This window comes from Conger conger, chromosome 15 (assembly GCF_963514075.1).
Source record: "Conger conger chromosome 15, fConCon1.1, whole genome shotgun sequence".
Lineage (NCBI taxonomy): Eukaryota > Metazoa > Chordata > Actinopteri > Anguilliformes > Congridae > Conger > Conger conger.
Window position 1 is genome coordinate 28,237,900 of NC_083774.1, and position 16,508 is coordinate 28,254,407.

At 43.1% G+C, this 16,508-nt stretch overlaps 1 protein-coding gene across 1 annotated transcript in view; it reads left to right on the forward strand.

The window, feature by feature from the left end:
• Positions 1-16,075, forward strand: part of LOC133111384 (NT-3 growth factor receptor-like) — a 226,899-nt gene extending 210,824 nt beyond the window's left edge. Inside the window, exons 17-18 of the mRNA XM_061221694.1 lie at positions 7,607-7,765; positions 14,238-16,075. Coding sequence (XP_061077678.1) covers positions 7,607-7,765; positions 14,238-14,423 — 345 coding nt within the window. The 3' untranslated portion in view covers positions 14,424-16,075. The remainder of the gene's footprint in view (positions 1-7,606; positions 7,766-14,237) is intronic.
• Positions 16,076-16,508: the final 433 nt, after the last annotated feature.

Genomic DNA, 16,508 nt, shown 5'->3' on the forward strand with positions numbered 1-16,508 from the left:
CTCAACAGAGGACAGGCTTGTGCAGCAAACTGCATAGTTCACATCCATGCCAACTTGTTACTGATTCAAAGCAGACTTTAGTATCAGCCCAGTTGATTGGCTGACCTCTGCTGTGAACCTGCCGGCTGTCGCAAAAACAAGCAAAACACAACGGCGTCGTTCGAAACCGCATCCTTACTGCAGCATACTACTCATACTACATACATGAAAATTAGCCTGAAATATTTAGTATGAGTAGCCAGTGGCTGTGCTGGCATTAGTGGTACAGTAGAGGTGGGCTCCACAGGGCCTCAGTGGAAGTACTCCACTGTATTTCATCAAGCTACATCCTTGCTGATTAAACAAAAATTCCTTAAAGCATTCTTCAAAATAGAAAGTAAAGAAGGAAGGTGAGGAAGGAAAAATGAAAGGAGAGAGAGAGAGAGAGAGAGAGAGAGAGAGACGCTGTCTGTGGCGTGTGGGTGTTAATGGCCTTTCTTTAAACCTTAAATACAGCCTATAATTACTAGGCAGGAAGTAAGTTGCATTTATTCAAACTGTCACCCAATCCATTCCGAGGAGTCTGTTCTGCTCCCCGTGCGTTAATGTCTTCCCTTGTGCACTTTGCTTTATTGGTCCTGCATAGTGTGGATTGATCCCTGCAACACACCGCACAGCGCGACTAAGCACAGTGATGTATTAAAAAATCTAACCTAACGGAACACACGAGCACACGCACGTGCATATACACAGGCACACGTGCAGGCTCAACCAGACGCACACACACTAGCACACGCAAACACGTATGCATGCTTGCACGCACACACGCACTTTGCAAGTCTATTTCAGATTCTGCTCTCGTTACTGGCGTGTGAATGATATTCAATAATATATTTTCAGAATCCAGGATTAAAATCAACACCTTTAATATGATATCAGTTAACCCTATATTTTACAGCCTGTGTAAATATCCTGGGTAAAATCTTACTGATGTGTAATTATATGGAACTACTTCTGCTGATTTCAGAGGTAAGTACTATGAAACGGGCTGTTAAACATATTTTCATAAGTTTGTTTCATGGTACTGACTTAATTTCATAGTGAATAAATCAGTTTGTAAACATGTTTGTACCATTAATATAGTTCATTTATTATATTAAGAATGATATATTTATATCTAGGTCCCTTTAAATGGTTTTTAGATTAACGTTTAACTATTTAGTAATATGTTATTTATACTTTAAGGTGGCCTTATAAACTCTTATAACCTTTGCAGTTCTTGATTTTGATTAATCAAAGAGATGTATACACACACACACACACACACATTAACATCAAGAGTTTAGTGTTGTCACTGTACATAAGTGTTATCCCAGGGGGAACAGAGGAACCAAAAGCAGACAGGGGTGCAGAAAATTGCAGGTTTACTTGCAGGTGAAGGGGCAGACCGAGCGTAGTCAAAAAGCAGGCCAGGGTCAAAAATCAGGGGGTCAATCCAATAAGGCAGAGGTACAGAAATCCACAACACACAAAGACTAGTCCAGGGAAGCAGGCAGGGGTCAAAACAAGAAATCCACAAAAATACACACGGGCAAGGACTAGGAAACAAGGGCAAGGAAACAAGGAGGCTAGAACTGGGGGAAGGGATGAAGGGCTCAGGACTCAAAACAGGACAAGACGAACTAGCAGCGTGCAACTAAAAAGGACAGGTATAAATACACAGGGGAATGAGACAAACTAGGCGGGGCATGGGAGTGAGAGCGGTCTAACAAATAAACATCAGGTGAGACGCATGAAAGGGTAATAGGACAATAACGAGGGGGAAACGAAAACGCGGACTGGATTCACAATGACACACATGTAATACAAACGGCTCTGGACTAGAGAGTAGACAATTGCAGAGAATCAGGAGATGCAGAGATAGAGAGACAGGTGTGAATACTTCGCTGAAACTAAGCAAGTCATCAGTGATAGAATAGGGAGGCGGAGTTACAGAACAGAATTAAAACTGGAGATGCGTTAGTAAGTTAGTTAAGTGATTTAAATTACAAATACCCAAAACTAGTGAATGTTAGTTTGTTAGTTTGACAAACATGTTAGTGTGTTAGTATAATTAGTACTGTACAAATTCTATGTTAGTTGGGATTAGTATATTAGTGCTATGTACAAACATGAAATGGAGAGAAAGCAGGAAGTAAGGAATGCAAGATTGGAAGGAAGATTGAACCCCGGAACTACCGTAAACACCTGAATAGTGCACGCAGACAAGGGAGTGACTGGACTAGTAAACATTCAGACTCAGACATCACAGGGGAAGACAAGTGCAAAGACTAATGAATGTAAACAGAACACCAGACATGAATATGAAAAATAATAAGTTACAAGACTAAAGATAATAAACAATGATAAACTAACACACAGAATGCAGGAACATAACAATACGTGCTGACCTGTGTTAATTTAATAAGGCTTTCAAGCAGTGTAGCCCACCGTATCCCCTAAACATTTCATAAGACTGAAACACGGCTTAAACTGTACTGATGAGCAGAAAGCTGGAGTGGTCAGATGCCATTTTACACTGAGATGTTCACTGAGCAAGTAACTGAGGCTACATTTGGCTTGTTTAGTATTTGGATGTGAGACTTTCAGGGAAAACTAGAATCAAAACTCAAAATTGCAGTAGACAGTCCTGTTGCTATGCTAGTGTTGCTATGCCAGCTTCCCTCAGGACCAAACAGAAAAACCAAATGTTTGGCATTTTTCCGAATGAGCCATTAAAGTGAATTTTTGACTCACTGTAGTTGTTAAAGATCCCAAGGCACTTATTAAAGTGAGAGTAGGGAGGGTTCCTGGTGTCCTGAGCAAATTCCCAATATGGCTTTCTTAACCTGGTTACCTGCTCATTCATTCATTCATTAGGTCATCTCCTTCTCCACCTCACATACAAAATGGCCACCCCCCATCACAGTGTTTTGGGTGACAGATTGATCGCCCGCATTCATGGTAAAGCAGTTTGAGACCACTCTTATCATTTGTATGTGTTAAAAAGATTGTGTATGCATTTTTATTAACAGTTTGACATATTGGGCCATGGCCATGATTGCGTAATTATAATATGTATGTGTCATAAGGTCTGGGTGTGGTTGGCGCTGTTGCAATGCCCCCTTCAGGCCAAGGAGGGTATTGGTGTCCATGCTGGAATGCTACTAACAAGAGAGCCATAACTGCACCAGCCACGTCCCCTCTGCAGAGAGATTGCTCACTGACAATCCACCAATTGTTCCCTATGATGCTGTGACATGTTGACGTAGGAGGTCCTGGGAGGGTGGGGTGGGGGGGGGAGTTTGAGAGCAAGAAGAGGACAACTTGACCGAGAATGAGATTCCCGGGTTCTACCATCGGTGGTTGATCCGCCGCCTCCCGCCAGATCGCGCGGCCCCCCCAGCCCCCTGAACGGCCCCGCTGAGCGCCCCCTCCGTCTTTTCTGACGTGTACCTGCGGGCGGAGAGGGAGGAAAAACACTCCATCACTTTAAACGATGGTACAATTTTACACAGCGCCGCTGTCTGTAAACCCGGCTGACCCAGCAGGCTGACCTCTGTTTAAATATGCGCCTGACATTCTGAGTGTTACAGCCCGCTCTCTCTGCCTCGCACAGACAGGACAATCGACCACAGCCAGGCAGCATTCCTCCTGGTATTTCTGTCTCTCAGAGATGAGCCTGGAGCTATATATTTTTTTACTAATATTTTGTTAAGCCCAGAAATCCCCCCCCCCCCCCCCATCGTCTGCCGCTGCGCCGGGGACTTGTGATCAAGCAACGCAGAGAATTGTTACACCTGTATTACGTCTGTGGCTTAATCACACAAGGCTGTGATTCCTGACGTAAGACCTGTATCTGAAACATGTTTGGCTGGGGTAGCCTGTCTAGTTCGCAAAAAGCGAAGGCTCGTAGCAGGTTACCATGACGATGCTCTCTGATGTAACCCTTGAATTCAGGAAGAACGTTGTTGCCTTTGGTTAGAGGCGATTTTGTGTTTAGCTGACTGTTTACTCATTCGTCCAACAAATATTTGGACGAGTGAGAGGCTGGGGTTCAAATCCCACCTCAGACTCAAGCGAAATGTCTCTCGTTACACAGGGATAGTGTGTGTGTGTGTGTGTGTGTGTGTGTGTGTGTGTGTGTGTGTGTTTGTTTACCGGTGGGAGAAAGGAAGAAAGAAGGAATACGTGTATACAAAGGCACAGATGTATGGAAGGGGAGAGAGGGAGGAATAGAGAGGGCCAAGCTGAAGAGACTCACAGGGAGTCTTGGGTTGCTACGGAGATATGAACCCCCCCCCCCCCCCCCCCAAGCTCTGGTCAAGGTGAGCGCAAATAGAAGAACACCGACTCATAACACATTCTTTTCTCTGTTGGTCTTTCTGCTTTCCTCTCTGTCATACGGCTGATTGCAAAGCCTGCCCCCCACTGCGAGCACACTCTCAGACGCAAACATTCTCTCTCTCACACACGCACCTGACAGAGCTGTGGACAGAACAAACACTCCTCTTTCAGCTTATCACTCCTTTCTGTTGTCTAATGAGGCTGTGGAACTCCTGGCTTCTGACAGCTGCATCGTGGATCCTGATGTGAATAGCTCTACTATTTGTTCTTGGAATTATTTTCTGGGCGGGAGTTGCAATTTAGGGTATTTAGTGATTCGGGAGCTGAGGTTCGATTTCCAGATATGTCAGGAAGGTGCTACCCTTGCACCCCTGAGCAAGGTGCTTAGCATAACTTGCTATGGTATATATCCAGCTATGTAATTGAGTGTCTGCTAATCCCTATTTTTAATGTAAAAGTGCAGATACTAAAAACACTTGACACTTAAAACCTCAACTGTTGCAAGTTGTACAGAGCACAAACAATGCTACAAGTTCCACAAGTACTACTGTGACTTCAGATACTAGTACTAGGGGGAGTTCAGATGATTTTTAGGGCCTTACTGACTGGGGCCCACAAAAATATTAGGCTATTGGATTTTCCGGGGCGAATGTGTAATCTTTTCACAGGGCACAAAAATGGCGCCCATGGTACTACCACTAAAACGGTGACAGCTGGCAGTAATTCTGCCGCAGAGGTGCCTGTGTCATCACTGCGACGGTAGACATTACGGCTCAGAAACCGCTCCCACTGCTTCGCTTCGACGTCTGATGCGTTCCCAAAGGCAGCCCAAAACCCCCAAACAGCCCGTCCCCACGGCGATGTCCCATCAGGCCTGTAATCCAATCCCCCATGATGCCTCTCTGCTCCCCGCATCACCGACACAGCAACGTCCCATCCGCCAGGGAGGTGGGGGGGGGGGGAGGGGGTGTTATCCGTCTTATTATTTCTGGAGTGTTTTCGGTGGAGTTGGTTTAAAAATAGAGTTTTGATATTATGTGTCTGCTTGTTTTCCTTCTCTCTGCCAGGGCTTGGTCCTGTGTGGCAGAGGGACTGTTTTAGTCCTCCTGTACGGAGCATTGGAGGCATTGGTGGCGGTTTTACCCAGTAAAATGTTCAGTGTGGAATCAACTCTTATAGAGTACATATGGTCAAACTCTGTTGGAGTTGAATTAATACTGGCCATTTTACTGTGTACCCTGACAGGGATATCTGACTAGTGCACTGCCCAGAAGAAGACCTGCGTGTCAATACAAATTCCAAAGTGGTTGTCTGCTATCTTTTCCTTAACCCCACAAACTCATGCACACAAACACACACACACACACTCATACACATACAGGGATATAGGCACACTCATATAATGATACACATACACACTCATACAATGACATGTATTAGTCTGTGACTGAAATTCCTGCTCCAGTTTACAGGGGCAGCATTGAGTGCTGAAGGGGGTCATCTCATCATTTTAACATGATTTCAAGTATTTGCCAAGAGGGGACCTAGAAAATGTCTCCGCTTGGTGAATGTGTAATGAGTCCTTGGTCCCCTGTTAAATAGACATGGATACACACACACACGCACACACATACAGGAATACACACATTTGTGTGCAGACACCCGCAATAGTGACAGAAACATAACCCAGTTCACATCCAACTTTTCTTAAGACTGTTTCTTAAGATGCTTCCGGGCTTCTAGTTTATTTGATCAGTGCTGATTTATTCAGGTTTAAAGTGAAAGCTTTCCTTCATTTTTTTCTCTTTAGCTGAGATCTGAAAACGATCACATGCTGTGTAGTCCAGCAGTGGAACTGACATTTTGCTAGTTTTACGGATTTGTGTTTAAGCTTGAGAATGGGAGGGTGGAATAGAATAAAAATGTAAGGATGAGTTGTTTGTGCGCATGCGGGTGAGTGTTTGCATGCATGACATGCATACATTATATATATGTGCATGCCTCTGTTCATATTGTACCTTTATGTGAGCATATGTGTGTGATTGATTTGGGATAAGGGAGTCACTGTCATTGCTAATGGCAACATGTGTAGAACAAAGAACAGTTATTAATGTTTATGAAAACATTATCAGTGCTTACTAAAGCATTAACAGCTGCATTATACATGATCTACAACACATTGCTGATAAATACATGCTTTGTTATTCCCAGCTTACGTATATGTACTGTACATGTTTTTCAGGTCTGATTGAACTCTGGGTTTGAGTTTGTTGCGCTGGCCTTTCTTCCCTCATCATCAAAAACATATTTTCAAATTTCATTTGATGTAGCGGTGGGCGACTGCTCTGCATTTTAAAGGGCTGCTCTTTTATGTGTCGAAAAGCACTCCAGATGGTCGTTCTTTTAATATTGGGAAATTTAAACGCAGCAAAGTGTTTTTTAAAAAAAGTGTGCGGTGCCGCCCGTGCTGTTACGGAGTAATTAATTCGGGGTTTTGTATCGATGCACGCGGCGTTGCTGCGACCCCGTTATGCCAGCCATTAACGAACCCTGTAATTAATATGCGGATGGCGGTGAAGGAAGGACGCCTCCCGTCTGACTGTCAGTTTTGGTTTTCCCCGCCGCCCGCGCGATTGACGTGATGGGGAAGCGGATTGTAAACCGGCCCGGACTGACGCAAGCCGAGCCGGGTGGGCGAGCTCGGAGTTATTGCGGAATGATGGATTGATAGCGGGCTGCTGGAGGACGGGTCTGAGGAAAACTGAAACTTGAGTTAGTCGTCCTCGCTGTGAATTGAGTTTTCTGCAGATGTCTCTTTCGGACGTAACTTGGTTCTCCGTCTGCCTGATTGGGTGGCTAGGACGTGTGGGAAAACTCGATTTATAGCGAGGACGTGTAAATGGAGTTTTCTGCAGATGTCTCTTTTGGAGATGTTCAGCTCTCCGTCTGTCTGATTGGACGGCTAGGATGTGTGGATTGAAGGGGACAACTAATGAGTTGAGAGCTGTCTTCTGGTTGGCTGGGAGTACCGCGATCGCCATTGGTGTGTGAGTGTGTGTGCGAATGGGTGAATGAGAAGCATCAATTGTACAGCGGTTTGGTTAAAGGCGCTATTTAAATTCCAACCATTTACCATACTAGGGGATCTAAAGTGCTCAGGTGTGCGATTGGTCACTATACTGCCATTTGTATTCTGCTCTCGGATTGGTTGTAGTGACGTCTAGATGCTTTGTTCTCATAGGTGGGAGGGCAGACGATGCTGCCCATTCGCTGGATGGCGCCGGAGAGCATCATGTACAGGAAGTTCAGCACGGAGAGCGACGTGTGGAGTTTCGGAGTCATCCTCTGGGAGATTTTCACCTATGGGAAACAGCCGTGGTACCAGCTGGCCAATAACGAGGTAGGACCGCCATTACACTCCACAGATTGTCGGCTAGGTAGCAGCTGGCCAATAATAAAGCAGAACAGCTGTTACATCACGCATATTTATGCTGGCAGCGGGTGACCAATAACAAGGCAGGGCTTCTATTACATCACACATGCTGTTGCCGAGGCGTCATTCAGAGAATTCCATAGACTCCATTACAGTTGAATTTGTCACACACCTGAATGAATTTTCTTTTCTGAGTCACTTGTGTATTTCTGTGGGATGCGGTATTGTCACGTCCCAGGTCTCGCTCATGTTACAATAACAATGACAATGAATGACAACGAAAGGCCCTAGTGCTGAAAACAAAACAAAACTTCTGGAAAAAAGCAATATAAAAGTGATTTAGTAGGAAGCCATAAAAACTCCAAACAAACCAAAATACGAAGTTGAAGACGTTGGGTAGGACACAGGCCAGAGAAAGACCCTAGAGGGAAGGACAATTTCAAGTGCTAAGAGTACAACAAAGATAAGAACTCGGGCCTATTTGATTAATCTGGATTATATCTAAAACTGTTTTTATACAGCACAGTGCAATAGAATGATATATACTTACATAGGATAATATAATTACATAGCCAAACAAAACTAGCAAAAATATAATCGTAGCAAAATAGTTACTACTATATACTTCAGTGCAGAACCTTCTCCCATCTGTTGGGGCAGCCTGTAGCGTAGTGGTTAAGGTAAATGACTGGGACACGCAAGGTCAGTGGTTCTAATCCGGGTGTAGCCACAATGATATCCGCACAACCCTGCATTGCTCCAGGGGAGGATTGTCTCCTGCTTAGTCTAATCAACTGTATGTCGCTCTGGATAAGAGCATCTGCCAAATGCCAATGATGTAATGTAATGTAATGTTTATCCTCTGATTGTCTCTGCCCACTCATCGTTTCCCTCTCTTTTCTGTACGCTTTGACTTCGCCGCGCCCTCCTTCCTGCATGCAGACCCGCTCATGCTCATTCTACCTAATAAAGTGCTCACTGAGTGTATGTGAATATTGTGTTCCAAACTGAACATTCTAATGCTGATGTAACCATTACCACTGGGAATTGAAAGCGAATGAGTTCTCGAACATCTTGAAAAAAAAAAAAAAACATTCCAAAAAAACCTCTTCAAAGTGTTAAAACAGCCTCTGGGTGTCGTATTCAGCCCTGCGGCGACCAATCAGGAGGCGAGCCTCTTCCGCAAGAGGGGAGCAGGTCATGCCACGCGGACGGTGTTTGTGGTCGTCTTTGATAGTGGCTCGACAGGAACAGTGCACTCTCACCCCAACGCCCCCGGACACAGATTCCCTCGTGGACGCCCCCACACTTTCTATAGAACAGGACCTCACGGTTCCAGACACCTCCAGGGGATGTTAACACTGCTGTTGTGTTTATTGGGACATAACTTGGTCACACTTTCTTGCAGGTGATACTGTGCCTGATACCTGATAGTTAAGTATTCATACAAAAATTATTATTCAAATTAATGAAAAATGTGAAATAGTTTCAAAGGGTATTATTTTTGTGTTGTTTTTCTGATATTCATCATGGTATGTATCCAGGCATTACCTCAATATGGAGGGAAGGGTGTCCACAGTTCTCTGGCCATGAAGGACGAGGGACCTGTAGCACACAAAAGAGGGAAGGAGGACTGTGGGGCAAAATACTGTTTTTTGGGCCAAGACCCATCTGAACATTTTGGAAAAACCTCTGGGATAGGGACCACGAGGAAGGACGGGGAGATATTGCTGCTCTGGCGAAAGGCGTTGGCCTTATAGTGCCCAAACCCCACCTGCAACCCTGCCTTGCACAGTAGAACGGGATCTTCCAGAATGTGTGCAAAACTCAATGTATTACTATGACTGGAGAAGGATAATATGGTTTTTCAGTTCCTGGGGTTGCATTCGCAGCAGTTGTTTTCAGTTTTACAACTAGTTTTATTGTAAGTACACTCTCAGGAAAGAATGGTTCCAAACGGAATGCTGTGATTCCATAGAAGAACCCCATATAGTTCACTTTTACATCTATGATAGAGGGTTCCAGAAAGAACTAAATGGGGTTATTCTATGGAGACAAGCCAAATAACATTTGATCGGTTACACTAATGACAAGCAAATTTCACTACTGTGATTAATAGTATCATAGAGAAATCCTGATCAGTCCTTTATGAAACCCTGCATAGGCATGAAGTGTGAAAGCTCCCAAACAAATACTCATTTTGCCTGACAAACATCACTTTAACTAGAGAAGGTTCTGCTATGGAATCAAATGGATCCTTTAGGCAGCATTTTGTCTGAGAGTGTGGAAGTAGGTGATGAGCACTTCTCTTAAAACCAGATTGCTGCATCTAACCTTAGACCACAAAAAAAAAAGAAAAAATGGACTTGGACTGAAAAGTATGCTCATAAGTGCATATTATTGTATTTATATGTGTGTATAGGGGCGGCATGGATGGTGCAGTGGGTAGCACTGCCGCCTCACAGCAAGGAGGTCCTGGGTTCGAATCCCCGTCGGCCGGGGCCTCTCTGTGCGGAGTTTGCATGTTCTCCCCGTGTCTGCGTGGGTTTCCTCCCACAGTCCAAAGACATGCAGGTTAGGCTGATTGGAGAGTCTAAATTGCCCGTAGGTATGAGTGTGTGAGTGAATGGTGTGTGTGCCCTGCGATGGACTGGCGACCTGTCCAGGGTGTATTCCTGCCTTTCGCCCAATGTATGCTGGGATAGGCTCCAGCCCCCCTGCGACCCTGTTCAGATAATGGATGGATGTGTGTATAGTTTTGTATTTCTGTGTGAAGGCAAAGCAGACCAGCAGATGTTTCGCATTTGAGCTATCATCAGTGTTCCAACAGCAAAATGGCGGCTAGTCTGCTTTGACCTCATGCAACTATTAATAAATTACAGATTTCTCTTTTGTTGGGAATGAGCCAGACTAAATCTTTGACATCTCCAGCTGCAGACAGGATGATCCGTTAGGTCATGTTGATACCGCGCTGTGCAATGCGATGCTTCTTGCTTCTTTATTTAATGCCTCTGACTCATTACATTTCAGCGGAGGTAATCAATTAGCTTCAATTACCGTCATGCTCAGTTTAACCCGAGTGCACTGGGAAGAAAAAAAATATTCAGCCCAAAGTAGAAAACTTTAAAAGCAGCAGGCGATATGTTGGTCAGCCATGCAACTAAAACATCATCATTTGATGCTGTAATTAAATAAAAACTTACCGTGTATTAAATGAAATGGCACACTATAGGTGAGTTTTTGAAATTTTTTTATGCCTTAAGTTTATGCCTTGCAACAACACAGCTCATGAGTGTAAAGAGTAGAGCCCAAACCACAGAACGATATCAAAGTAACATGATGGGCAAACCTCATGTGGACCTGCTTCAGTGCTTCTGCGTAAAGCAGGCGGTAGCTGTTATGCTGGAGAACTTGTAAAACAACTGCCATACAAAACAATATGCTTAAAGAATACAAAAACGCAGATGTGTTGTAATTACCTCGAGGGGTTACATTACCTTATACGTACTCGGTCACGGTGTTAAATTGGTTATTCTCCTCGCTTCTTATTGAAATTATTCATGGCTATGCCTGACAATAAATGAAATTACATACCGAGAGATTATATACCACATTTATGTCTTTTTCAAGATAAAAGTCATAAAAATGATACAAGTTCAAACCCAGACATCCCAACAACAAATCCCTGCATCCCATCTACGGTGTGGCCCACAAGCGAAACAGCTTTCCCTGCACGAACTCCGACTTAAATTAGCATAAAGCTTTCCCCAGCGTATGCAGAATTAACCTCGGGAAAGATAGTTTTATTAACTTATGGAAATTGAGTTTGGTGCTCTGTTGCTCCGTTACTTGTTGTCTGGTGAGTTAATTTTGTAATGGCGGCTGACACCCAAACATGTCACTTGTCAGTTGTGCCTATTTACATTTCAGCTCGGCAGATAAATTGAATTAAATGCCATTGTAATTGTAATTGAAATGTGTTCAGTGTCATGTTGCCAGTAATCAGATCCAGGATGAATATTTAGGAAGTTGCAGATGATAAATCAAAACTGACTGACACTGACGCTGCAGTTCCCCTGGAATGGCCTTGTGTGCTTGTGTGTGTGTGTGTGTGTGTGTATGTGTGTATGTGTGCATGCGTGTGTCTGTGTGCATGTGTGTCTGTGTGTGCATGTGTGTGTGCATGTGCATGTGTGCGTGTGCTTGTCTGTGCATATGTGTGCACGTGTCTGTGCGTGCAACGTGCGTCCGTGCATGTGTGCGTGTTTACACGCTTGCTGTGTGTTGGGGGTGTTCTTTGTGCATATCTTCATGTGTGTGAGGTGCATGTGCATGCTTTTCAATGCCTATATGCGTGTGTGTGTCCGTGTGTGTGTCCGTGTGTGTGTGTGTGTGTCCGTGTGTGTGTGCGGCCGTTTGCTTATACAGTATGTGGCCCATCTGCGGGTCAAATCCTCTTTGATATGCAGTAAATCAGTGAAGATCTCCCCCATAGGGAGAGCCCAGAAGGCAAGTGGTCACGGTGAATTGAGCGATTCATGTCCCACTGAATCTCAGTGGGCAATGTTGACAGGTGATATCAAAGACATTATAGAAGCTGAAGGCTTTCACCCAGCTTTCATGTGACTGTGATCTTTCTGCGCTTTTTCTTTTTTACTAAGGGAAAAGTTGGCCTACTAGTCAATCACCTTTCACAGAAAGCAACCACTAAGCAGAAAACACTGATACTCAGATACAGGAGGGCAGTTTGATCTCAATTTCCTGTCTCCCTTGAAGGCTGCTTGCATTATATATAAATATTTAGAAGCAAACTGCAGCCTAGTTTTATCTCTGAGAAAGTAGTCGTGTGTTTATGTGTTTGTGTCTGTACTGTTTGAATTGTTGTAGTGTGATATAAAAGTCAGCTCTGAAGCACTGAACATTTATGTATGTATTTATGTATTTTCATAGTTAGACGGTGAACCACATAGAATAAATATATTATTTTACACTTAATGTAAAAGAAATTGGGCTCTTGGCAAAATAATAATCGCATTTTTATAGTATTAGCTGTGCAGGTTATAGCAGATATGTCTAAAAAAAATGGTTGGAAATAGTGATTTGCAGACAATTTTCTGAGATATATGACTGAACGGAGCCTAATTATGGACACAGAGGAGGTCTGTTGCGTGTGTTGCAGTGCTTGGTGTAAGAAACAAGCTCTTGTTACATAAATGGCAGTCTGGCCACAGGTGGTCTAGTTCCACCAGAATCTAATTTTAATTTTTGAAAAACAGATATTCACAGGGACAGTGAAAATCGACATTGAACGTGAAACTGGTTGCTCTTACAGACATTTTATATACTGAAACAATGCAGTGGAGTCATCTCACCGTTGTAAATCAATACAATAAACTTATCACTTCACTATATACATTACATTACATTATTGGCATTTGGCAGACGCTCTTATCCAGAGCGACGTACAGTTGATTAGACTAAGCAGGAGACAATCCTCCCCTTGAGCAATGCGGGGTTGAGGGCCTTGCTCAAGGGCCCAACGGCTGTGTGGATCTTATTGTGGCTACGCTGGGATTCGAACCACCAACCTTGCCACCAACCTTGCCTGTCCCAGTCATTTACCTTTAGCCTATCCATTTAGAGATTTGACGTGTTGTGTTTTCAGAGATGCTCTTCCGTGTACCACTGTCACCATTACTGTTACCATCCTGTCCTTCCTGGCCCTTCTCCTCATTAATAACACGTTTCTTCTCGCAGAACTGCTGCTCACTGTATTCTTTCATTTGTTTTGCACCATTCTCTTACAAACTCTCGAGAGAAACTCTAGAGTGTGTGTGAAAATCCCAGGAGTTTCTGAGATATTCATACCACCTCAGGCATCAACAATCATTCCATGGTCAAAGTCACTTAGATCACATTTCTTCCCCATTCTGACATTTGGTCTGAATAACAGCTGAACCTCTTGACCACGTCTGCAAGCTTTTATGAATTTAGTTGCTGCCGCATTATTGGCTGATTAAATATTTGCATTAACAAGCTGGTGTACAGTTATACCTAATAAAGTGCTCGGTGAGTATGTGGGGGAATCTAAAATGTATTTCAATTAGTTAACTTTTTTAATAGGAAATGAAATTTAAAAAAAAAAAGATTATCCCGCACGCTGTATCTTGCAAAACAACCTTTAATCAACCAACCACCAATTTAGTTTGCCAAATGACAAAAATAAATTGGTGGTGTTTCATTGTTTTTACCCAAGGATTGTATCCGAAACTTCAGTTTGCTGCGCAACTAAAATTTGTTTACAAGATGCATTGTGAGTGGGAGTTCAATCTCTTTTTGAATGAGTTAACTTTTATCCGTTAAAAAACAGTTGTTCACAGTTGTGAAACGTATTGCTGTAACCCCCGTCTCATACATGACCCCCCCCCTCCTCCCTCAGGTGATCGAGTGCATCATGCAGGGCCGTGTGCTGGAGAGGCCCCGGATCTGCCCCAAGGAGGTGTACGACATCATGCTGGGCTGCTGGCAGAGGGAGCCGCAGCAGCGGCTGAACATCAAGGACATCCAGAAGATTCTGTACGCCATGGGCAAGGCCACGCCCGTCTACCTGGACATCCTGGGCTGAGCGCTCGCCAGGAGCGGAACGCCGGGCGACGAACCCGGAAAACCCCAGGAAGAGCCAAACGAGGCGCTCCACTGTCTCACTTTCAGGATGGCGATGGACACAAGTGCCTGCGACGCGTTTCCACACACGAGACATCTTTAAAAAAAAAATAAATAATACAAATAAAATAAAAACGACAAAAAAAATATCAAAAACAAAAAAAAAAAAGAGCACTTTTACATTTTGTTTACCTACCCGTAAAGCGTTATATCGGACGAAGACGAGGAAATACATTTTCCTTTTCTTACAAATGGCCTCCTAGATGAAAAAAGAAAAAAAAATGTTTAAAAAAGGATTAAGAAACAACTCAATTGTTTTTTGGTACCCAGACAGCTTGACAGAAGATAACACTCCCTGGTGTTTCTTATTTTATAAATATATTATATATATTTTTTATTTATTTTGTTTTTTCAAAGGTACGGATATCTGCCATATTTGTTGCTAATGATAAATCACCTTTTAGAGACGACCAATTGGCAGGGACTTCCTGAAGAAGGCCTTACCGCTTTCTGATTGGCTGGATCATTAACGCTCTCAAATGCTCCAGAAGACATCCAATGGGGTTTTACGGTTCTGAGAGAGGAAAAAAAAAATCACCTTCGTGAAATGAGAAACACTTAGGAGCCACCAATCGAAAACAAACAACCTAATTTAATAATCAAATGTACATAATGTAAATTTCTATGTGTCAATTATGTTAACTTATTTCTTATTTTCCGTTTAGATTATTTTAGCTCTTTGGTGTGCCATTCTGGTGAGTTCAACTTAAACTATTTTGAGAATCTTCTTTTTTTTTTTTTTGTAATTTTGAGACACGATCATGAAATGTACAATTTATTTTCTTTGTCAGTGAGGTCTTTTTTTTTCTGTACGTAAGTTCTGTAATCAAAGTTATGTATTTGGAGACAGGGTTGACGCAGAGACCTAGCGAGTTGGGCGGCCTGATGACAGAAGGCCGAAACGGTGGTGAAGATATAAGAATAGCTTTCTTTGTTCTATCCTCTAACCTGGGTTCATTTTTACAGGTGATGTTCTCATCAGGACATTCTCTCCTCCTGTTCCCCACATATGTGCGGAAACAGTTCAGTGTGTGCTAAGGTGATGACGTTCTCCTTCCTGTTTTAAAGAGGCATATTTCATTGAGATCATATTTATGTATATATAGCAATGGCACATGACCATGATGTTTGTTTTTTGTTTTTTTTTATATGATATGATTTAGAGCCATTTTAATTCATTAGAGGTGGTGTAATAATGGAATTATTGTGTTTTTTCCTGTCTGTAATCTGTCTCTGCCTGGTTTTTATTGACACGGGATGAAAATGTAATCTGCAGATTAATGCAGATTAATACAGTGAGGCAGCAGGTTTTTTGAAAGAGTGACAGTTCCTAGGTTCACCCAGTGCAGATAATTCTCAGCACAAATCAAAATCAGATTTTTATCTTTCACACAAACAAGTTTTAATATTGTACCTGCGACACTGGATCTGTAGCTGCTGGTAGACGGCATCTTATGATTTATTGCATTTGTTCTTGTGAAATATTATGGCTTCAAGCATTAATACTGCATGAATTCAGTTTCACTAGGAAAACACATTATCCTTGAAACTGTCCCATGGTTTTACATTTAACAAAAAACTTGGGGGGGGGGGGGGGGGGGGGCATAATCTGGAAAATCATGTGAAAGATGTGGGAGATCATGTGGTGGAGGGGTGGGTAGGGCTGTTATGCACTTGGCATTCTGTTGACAAATACCAGGGTGTTTCTTTAAAGTGCTTTCTCCAGTTGTGCTGAGTAATGGGCCTGAACCACAGTTATATGTGTCGCTCTGTCATTTCCCCCTGGTAAAAGCAGACCCACACGTCAAACAAGCAGGAATCAGACTTTGCTAAATTATACACTGTTATTCAGTTTCTGCCGAGTTGCAAAACATTACACTTCAAAGGCACCGTACGTTCACTCCTGCTTTCAACGTACATCCCGGCCTGTCAGCTGTCAGTTTAACATGACTGAGATATGTACTGAGTTGACTTTTAAATAAATATG